At 35.4% G+C, this 10,081-nt stretch overlaps 1 protein-coding gene across 1 annotated transcript; it reads right to left on the minus strand.

The window, feature by feature from the left end:
* Positions 1-1,297: 1,297 nt before the first annotated feature.
* On the minus strand, positions 1,298-7,421 carry LOC117100737 (alpha-ketoglutarate-dependent dioxygenase alkB homolog 6-like; the record flags this gene model as incomplete). Its single annotated transcript, XM_033240530.1, has 6 exons — positions 1,298-2,006; positions 2,752-2,898; positions 3,694-3,795; positions 5,086-5,132; positions 5,783-5,846; positions 7,353-7,421. Coding segments are annotated over 6 exons (699 nt in total), but the record flags the coding sequence as incomplete, so codon positions are not given.
* Between the last annotated feature and the right edge of the window lie 2,660 nt (positions 7,422-10,081).

Genomic DNA, 10,081 nt, shown 5'->3' on the forward strand with positions numbered 1-10,081 from the left:
TAAATCGCCTATCATTTTAAAGTGTGGAGAATTTGAATATTAAAAGTCAATTTTCTTGCTTTTGGTTTACTAATGCTGTGTTTGGCATGACAAGCCCCATTACAGTATTTAAGGCCAAATACTGTAATTGTTAGTTTCACGTCCGGGATTTGAAATTATTTTTTTGTAAGGGGATTTATTATCCCCATAGAGCTATTAAACAACTGGAGTGCTGACAAGATGGCGCAGCAATGCAGAGTTATGTATGTGTACCATCCAAGATGGCCGTCGTAGTAAAGCGCCACCTTCAGGCTTAGTATACATATTACATATTAATAAGCCCTCTGACTGACTATTATTTCATTAATGATAATGAGTAATGGTAATAACAAATTATTAAACTATTGTAGCCAAAACGAGGCCAAGTGAAGCATCGTATTCAAAAATAAAGTACTAAGGAATGAAAATTAAAATCGTATACATTACACCCAAACACCACAATGCTCGAGTTTCAAACATACAGGTAACTAGCTGTACTGAACTTTCTGAGTAAATTGAGGGCGCATTTGCAAACGATCACGCTTAGCGAAATTTGATTGGCTAAATCTATGGTAGCCATCTTGGATGGTACACACACACAGTTCTGCGTATTTCGAACATCGAATACATTGCGGTTAGCGCTCTAGTATTCATATTATACCTCTATGATTATCCCATACTAGTGGTAAATAGGCAGGTAAATGATATACAAATTGGTTTTTTTTTTATGGAAGAAGTAAAATGAATCTTGGTAATGTAATCTTTCAGATAATTGGTTTTTTTTTTGTTTTTTTTTGGAAAAATAGCAGATAGTAAATTTTTTCACGAGACATCAAACTAGCAATTAATTTTATTTGGCCTAATGACTACAGTACACATTGAAGAAATCTTCCATTAATTTCTTGAAATATTTAATGTAACCCAACCCCTTAAATACTCTACTGTATTAAAAGTGCACCATTCTTGATGCATTTATGTAAAATTGGATTGCACAAAATGACATCATCACACATTAAGTAAGATATAAAGTATCTGCACTGGTACTGTAGATGGTTTAATGTAGAACGCATCCTGCTACATCATGTCTGTAATATTAGCTTGCAGGGCTCCCGAGACTTGAGGAGTTTTGCGGAAATAGACACAGCCTCCCAATCTCCCTTATATTAAATATACTGTATGTTTTACTAAGTATTATCAATTGTGTCCTGAAAGTCAGCTGTTGATGGCTACCAACAGCAAAATAAAATTAGAAAGCTCATCTCTCCACTTGGAACGTCAAACCATCTACAGGTGCCATATCATACATTTTCTTACCTCAGTCCCAACTATGGTGGGGCTGAAGTGGTCTAGGCATTCCATCTGTGAAAGTCCCTACTTGGGCCCCCTCTATTTCGAATTCCTGAATCTGCCACTGAGCTTGGATCTTCTGCTCATGCCCACAAGCCAGAGCTTATCATCTTTTAAAGTGTTTTGTTGTGTATACACCGATCCATTTACAGTGATTATTCTCCCTCAGCAGAAACGCCATTGCTGGGGGCTTCCGTCAGGGATCCGTGCACTTCACCTGATAGAAATATAAAATATTGGAATTTTATGTACTGTATTCCCAAAGATTCTGCACCATGACATGGACATGACATGTGCGTGGGGAACCCCATCAATCACGGTGATAATAGAGGGTGCCCATTCAAGAACTCCTAATTGGATTTGCATACAAGTCACCGCTTGCCAAGTCGTATCTGCACTGGCAGTACTTTAGGAACATTTCTTATTGTAAGTGAAATTCTTCTTGTTCTCTGTAAAAGTTCACCTGGTTTTCTTCCATTTTCTATCAAGTTCTTTATATTATCAGTCATCTCATCTTGGAGTCTTTCATCAATCCCATGTAAATATGATGTGTACATATCTTCATTAAGTATTAACAAACTTCTTGGCTCAAGGAGTAAAGAAAAATCTGGCTGTTTTGCTGGTTCTGCTGTAACTGCCACCTATAAAATATAATTTACAAAATGGTTTATGAATTATTCAACTTCACAATGGAGACAACAAAACATTAAAAAAATTGGATTCCAGTCAGAGGACATACGAAGAGGTGCAAGCACCTCTAAAAAAACATGTCCCCATAATGCATGTAACGCATTGGCGGCTGTAGGATATATTTTTCTGGGGAGGGGGAGCTAAGCTTTCTGATGGGGGTTGCTGCCAAGTGAGAGATAAGGGTAACATCAGAGGGGGAGGGGCTGTCTAATAATGAGATTTTAAGTAGGGACCTCTGGATAGTCGTAAAATGCCACTCTCAAACTTAAAAAAACACTTTCAAATGTAAAGTTGATGAAATACAATTGTTACTGTACTCTTAAACTCAACTCAATAAACATGCATTTCATTTCATTTATTCCTATTTTTTTTATTTTGTTTGGTCTTGCTGCCAATTTTGGGGAAAACTGCTTTGAAAAGGCAATTTTAGTCATGGCGTTCCGTTCTTCATAGAATCGTGTCGGCCGATGGCCAAGGTGCCTATTCTTAAAATCTGTTTATTTCAGCTGTTGAATGAACAAAATTAATTCAAAACTGCTTCATAATATAAAGGAACACATTGCGGGAGAAAATCACTAATTTGAGCCCAGGGTCCTGGGTTTGCATGAAAAATGCTACAACTGTTCATTGCTTTTAAGTTTTTTTTATAAATTATCTTAACAGATGACAAAGATATTAATACAAATACATAACTACCGTTGTTGTATTGCTTTCTTGTACTGAACCATTGTTAGGTTTACTACTTGCAAGTTTATCTTGATGCTGGTAGAAGTCCAACAAGGTGTGTGACCCAAGATTGATTGTTGATATCGCTGGGTAGAATAAAGGTCCATCTTCATGAGGCTAAAAAAATTGTATACACATTATATAAAAATGTTAATTTACATTAATTACCATTACTACAAGGACTTTTATCCGTGTCAAGTATTTGATTACTATTAATCAGTGGCAGTTCCAGTACTTGCACCTAGTCAGATAGTCCCGTCCTTCAAAAGAAGAATTTTTGCAGAGTAAAAAATTACCCAGTTTCTATATATGCCAAGGCCTTCGTCTGTTAACCAAGCTGCCTCCGAAAATTGTCAGACCTCCTTATCAGCAATGGTAGTGCCAGCAGGGGGTCAGGGAAGCCATCACGATCAGACAGGCCTGAACCCAAGGTCATTGGACCAAAAATAATAATTTGCCTACCAAATGACGTTATTTTGATTGCCAATCCCAAATAATATGGTCTCCCTGCCAGACATGTCAGACTCCGTCAGCAAATTTTTACTGCCACCACCTGGGGCGCATCCAGAGATGTCCAAAAGGGGAACCCGAAAGTGGGACCGATCGATATAACTCTACCCTAGGGGGTCAGGGGGAATGCTCGCAAAATGTTTGTATTCTAGACGCCCGAAAATAACCTCTGAAGCGTTTTGGTCGATCAATTTTTTCTTTTTTTTTTCCAGCTAAATCCGCCCCTGACCACTGCCTGCCAGGCAGCTTTACCTGATGAATGTATCCTAGAGGTACCATTCCTAATAATTATATTTTACTACACAATTTTCTTTGAAACTGATTTCATTATTCATTAGATCTATCAATATTTAACATTATCATTATTTACCATTATCTATCAATTTTATGACAGTTACTTACCATAATACCTTGTCCCGGTTCATATTCGTTAATGAGTACATGATTCGGTGCTTTCTCAAAAACACCCAGTAAGGAGATTCTTTTCATAAATTTCTCTAACCACTGTAAACAAATTACATTTAATAAAATTTCGTCTCAGTGCATTTATAAAAAGAAAAATAACACAGTAACATAACAAAAGCATATGAATATTTAAAAATAATAAAAAAAGAAGTACAAAACAAAGAGGCACAGAGTCAACAGTTATGAATAACATATAACCTGAAATCTTTCAAACAATATTTTGTAGAATACCAGTGGCGAATCCAGATTCCAAGGGAGTGGGTGAAGGTGTTCTCTTTCCTCTCTTGAGGCTCCAAAGGGCTGTTGCCCCTGGAAACTGACATTTTAGCCATTTTAATCTCTCATCTAAATACCAGGGTGAGCAAGAGCCCCTTTCATCACCGATTAGGCACACCACTTAATTTATAATAATATACAGTGTCACCATCAATGACTGTTGTAATGGTGCTTGATTCACTTGCTAATTCAATGTACAGACATAAACTTTAACAAATAGATGCTTGGTTTGGAAACATTCATCTTACATCACTTAGACAGGGGCGGTGCTAGAAATTTCCTGACGAGTGGCCCAAGCTCCCCAACAAGGAGGTGACGCCCGAACGGTGAGACTGATTTGTTAGGAAGCACAAGTGTACAAACAGTATGCTAGGTGGGAGGGAGTAGACAAATTTGTACACTTTTACATATGCATAAAAATGTTGATTCAAAATAACACGCATTATTTAAAATAATAGATTTTTATGAGCAATTATAATGCAACCATGGATATAATATAAATTTTTAAGTAACCAAATACAGTACTGTACTTCAGTTGACTTCACAAAAAAATGGAGAATGGTTTTGCAAAATTAACAAGAGCAGATGCCACCACTGCGACCCATACGATTGTAATAGTCTCACAAATGCCTTGCATATACGGTAGCACTGATAGCACTAAACAGTTTTTAATCCCTAAAATTTGAGAGCTTAGTAATCCATGCTTGAATTGTACTTTTGGCACTCCAGATTTGATTTTTCCCTGAAGAACCTCATGAAATTCCCTGACAGGGGGTCCCAAACAGGGAGTCCAGAGGTCCCTGACAGGGGTCCTTTGCCTTGCTCGACCCGCTAGCGCCGCCCCTGCACTTAGAGATCAAAATTGATTAGGGAATGAATGTCTATGTTTTGATATTCAAATCTTCCACAAGGAATTTAACCAGATACATTATATGAACATTAATCATATAATAAGCACATTTTCATGTACCATGTAAATGGCGGAACTCCTATTGGACATAATGAAGAAGTGTATAATCCAGCAAATCAAGATTTGAACAGAGTTTTAGGTACCTGAGGTATTTTCTCTCGAACCATACCTTTAGGATGTGGATTTCCTCCTGGAAAGAAAAAACAAAGATTGATTATGTAAATAATAAAGAAAATTATTTCTGTCATCAGTTTCTCACACATTGGCTGATATATATCATGCCTGGAAATAGTACGCGATCAATGTAAAAAAATTTTTTCTTTTGTTTTTTTGCTCCAGACCACTGTTGCTGGGCCTGCTATATATAGTGTACAGATAACGTTTGCCGCTGCAGGCATTTTAATAAAGTTAATTCTCATGGTCAGTGGCACACGTTTTTTTATCTGACTATTTATATTGTCTCTATTTTAATGCGACCCTACGACCACACCCGGTCAAGGGACCAGTAAGCAGTATTTTATGTTAAATTTTTTTCAATTGTTCTGTGTATATAAAGAACAATGAATTAATTAACCTAGTTCCTGGTATAATAAACATAATGACAAAATAAGAATTTAAATAACAGGGTTTCAATGAAATTTGTCTTGACTAATTTATGCTTATCTATGTTCTCATTGGCATCGGAGAGCCACTAGACAGTGATTTAGTTCACTCTTTGGCAATCCAGTCCGGCCAATTATTGAGTATCTTTTCCCCTCTGTTATTTTGTCTGTCAGTTTTGTTTTTTTCTACTAAATAAATGAAATGAAATTATAAAGAATGTTTTCTGTGAAAAATTACCCCACTGCTGTAACCGTCTGTTCAACAAAGTTGTCCACTGCGGCTTTGGCGTTCCATAATAAACCTGTGGAGCATAAACATTCTTCCATTGAATGTATAGGTACTGATGTAATAATGTGCCCCTCTATACTTTACAGTTTGTAGACATAGAGCTTTTAAACAACTAGAGTGCTGACAAGGCGATGAAGCAATGCAGAGTTATGTATGTGTACCATCCAAGAGGGCCGCCGTAGGAAAGTGCCACCTTATACATACTATAGTCATAAATAAGCCCTTATTTCATTAATTATTATTATTATTAATATTAATAAGTTATTAAACTATTGCACCCAAAAAGAGGCCAAGTGGAGTATCTTAAAAATAAAGTCCTGAGGAATCAAAATTGAAATCGTGTACATTACACCCATACACCGCAACGCTTGAGTTTCAACAGTGGTACTCAACATTCATGTGTAAATTGATAGTGCCATTGAAAACGATGAAGCTTGGGCAAATTTTGATTGGCTGAATCTTGGATTGTACACACACACTGCGTATTTCGAACATAGAATACATTGCAGTTAGCACTCTAGTATTCTTATTATACCTCTATGGTAGAATATTAACAAAAACACCTGTCATATTGCAGTTGGATATAATGTGAGCTTTTGTGGAATTCTTGGTCAGTCGAGGTGTACAACAAAACTACTAAATTGGATTTACTAAACCTAGCATTTGGATATACTGTATATAATATTTATTCTTGTGATTTGAGTCCAGGATATTTAACACATAGTAACATGCAATCTTTGGAATATTAATTCAGTTCAACATATTCAGTAGCGTAGCTAGGTTTGGGTGCAAAGTTCATAGCCTGGCACGCTTATAGATGGAAAGCTTTTATATATTCTGAGGCCTTTTAATGAAACAGATGCCTCCAGCATTGCCTATTGTTCATACTACATGTTATTAATACCAACAATGGAGCCAGTGTTGGTACTAATAACTACTACATGTTTTAGTACCAACATTATCTTCATTGTTGGTACTAATAACATGTAGATTTATAATATTACTGTATTACCAGTCCTTAAATGAGCAATAATGGACCAGGGCTAATGTATGAATTGTTTTTTTTAAATGAAATAAGTACTTAAAATATGAGGGAAAAAAACCCAATATTTATATTAAATATAAATTAAAAGTTAAATATTAAATTAAATATGAAAGTTACTGGATCCAGAAAGATTAATTTTTGGCCATACTTCACAAGAACATTTTGAAAATTAAGCAATGCATTAGCTCAACCCACCCTCAATAAATTAACGTTACGTTATCTCGCTATATTAATTGGATTAACACATTATCAAGGATAAGTACTGAGTGTTTAATACTGGTGTCCTTGGATTCAATTATGGGTAAACGAATTAGTTGCCTTTTTTACGAGGTTTTAATTGTTCTTTACCACCGAAAGTGTGGTATTCTAACGTTAGTTTAAGGAGGGCTGGTTGGCCTAATGATTTTATTATGTGATATTTCTGAAATACAAAGACTAAAAAAAATTAAATTGTTGAGTACTAAGTGAGCATACCTGGTGCTCCAGAAATTTTTCTTCTTCTGGAGAAATGAAGTCTAGAATATAAAATGCATTTGCTGGTACCTACCAAGAAAATAATTCAATTCATTAGTACTAGTGGCACAGAGAGTCGGGAGGGGCGCAAAGGTGGAGTGGTGAGCTCTGTTGGCTACTGATGCACGAGACAAGAAAAATATGTGTATATAATGCCCTCTATGTAAAGATCAAGAAACAGAGCGCCCTCTATGTTATTTTTTTTTAAATTGTCGTGGAGAAACTGTCACTGATTACAGTCATTGGATGGTATAATTTCATTAAAAGAAATTTATATGGCCTGTATTCACATTTTACTGATAAATTCACTTCATTTTTATGAATTTTAGGGAAAAATCAACCAATATATTTTATCTTTTATAAAATGTTTATGATGAGTTCTTTACATATTGCTCGTCTGCAGCAACCTTCAGTTCTGTAGCAAAGTATGATCCCCTCACAAGTTTAAATATATAGATAAACTAGAAAAGATACAACACCATGCTACAAGGATGATTCTTGGTTATGATAATGCTAAAGAAATGTCATATGAGATGCGATTGGAGGTGACGAAGTTTAATTGTAATTTGGACTTTTGTAAGAATTTGTTAATGTAATTCTCATTCAATTTTTATGTAATTTTTTTATTCATGTACATTTTATATTTATATATATTCACATTTGTTGGTGTTTTTATGTTAAAATCATTACAATTCAGTTTCTTAAGGAAGCTGCGAATGTGATTTTGTATAAACTTGAACTTGACTAAACCCTAGAAACTTTAGGGTGTTTCCACACTTAGGGTGTGTTCGGGCGAGAATGGGAAAAATTTACATAGGGTTCTTACCGGTATTGTATCTGCAGGTGGTCTACCAGTTCGTGCAAAACTCGGCTTTTTAAAAAACCATTAACCTCTGACGTAAGACCTAAGGTACTATGCAAATGATGAGTTTTATCAAGTTTCCCTGGACCCCTTGCGCCACCCCACGCTTTAATAAGGAACGTACATTGGCGTTGGTACACTGCATAATGTTGTCTCAAAGTAAAGTAATGAAATTACTGAAGAAGCTACAACAATAAGCTTTATATAGATGTGAATTTTGGGCATATAAACACAGAATAAACTTTCATTCGTTTGGCAAAGATAGTATAAAACAGAAATTTACTACCATTTTTAAGCAGTGGTACCACGATCACGTATGCATGCGGCGGACGTATGTAATAAGGTAACAATCTGGATTCTAGGCTAAAAGTAATTTATTTTATTGAGCTTTTCAGTTTCCTTTTTGGAATTGCTGTAAAAGAAGCAGGGACCATGAAAATTTAAACATACTTTACTTCTGGTGCATGTTGAAACAATTAAAGAGCAATCAAAAAGGGATTAAGTGATAAAAATGCTCCCTGCTGCTTTTGCTCCTCCAAGACTCGGATATCAGCAGGTGGTCCGCTTTTAACACCTGTTCGGGCGAGAACTGGAAATGGCCGTTTCCGGATTTATACCGTGTTAGACTCCACAAAAAACCTGCCCGAACGCACTCTTAGATCGTGTAGGGAAAGCAAGGATCAATTGTTACATCGGCAAAAGCAAAATTCCACCAGATTCCTATAAACTTAACTGATTATATATTTAAGCCAGTTCACAATGATCTGTTTCTGGCAATTACACACTGGTATCGGTAAAGTAATGTGTTCTGCCAGTTTTTTCTGCCGCGGAACAAGGTTACTACTTTAATAAAAGGTTCAGGATCGCTCGGTGGATTTATGAGTTTGTTTAAAGAGATTCAATAAATAATAAAAATAAATTTTAAAAAATAGAAAAAATACAAAAGTGTCAGTGGCCACTGTTGCACTAGTCGTTAAGAATTCAGACTCAAAGCTTAATCCTATTTCAGTTGGTTATGCACCACATGGGCTTTTTGTCATCACTTCAAGAAGCGGTTTCTGGACAAAACGGCAATCAATTAGAACAGCAACACTTTTCGACCAGAATGGCAATAGACCAAAAAGGCAATAAATCAAAAAGGCAAGATTAAAACGATGCTGAACAATTTATGTTATAAAAGTAAAAACACAAAAAAATAAACAATTTTCAATTCAAAGTTTATTCTCTTCACAAAAATAAAGAAAACATAAAAACATAAAGTGTAAGCCTACTACGATTAAATACGGTAAATAACAACAGCAGCAGTAATATCAATAACAATATTAATAATAAAATTATTATTATTATTTATAATAATAATAATAAAAATAATCATGCAAATTCAATATTTACAAAAATGGAGAGGGGGAACAATATAAAAGCAGTAAAACATTTTAACAAATAAAACTTTCAAATACAGTACAGACAAAATGAGGCTAAACAATTTATGTCATAAAGTTAAAAAATTTCAAAATATTATATTAAACATTGAACATTGAAAGTAGGAAAAAGAGCCCATGATAATATTCGATTTGCCTATCGGGACAATTTCAAAATGATTCAAAAAATTATAAACTGCGGCCCACGCCCTGTGGCGCTTGCTAGTCTTGGCGATGATTTCGCTCCTATTTGACATTGTTCTAGGTTTTGGTCTGTTGCTGTTTTGGTACTTGTCATTGCCGTTTTGGTTCATTGCCATTTTGGTTATTGCCGTTTTGGTTATTGCTGTCTTGGTTTATTTCCCTGTTACCCAAGAAGTATACCGATTCGTAGGAAATGCGTAGTATAG

Source organism: Anneissia japonica, unplaced genomic scaffold, assembly GCF_011630105.1.
Source record: "Anneissia japonica isolate Jap-2015-1 unplaced genomic scaffold, ASM1163010v1 scaffold287912_len115618_cov164, whole genome shotgun sequence".
Classification (NCBI taxonomy): domain Eukaryota; kingdom Metazoa; phylum Echinodermata; class Crinoidea; order Comatulida; family Comatulidae; genus Anneissia; species Anneissia japonica.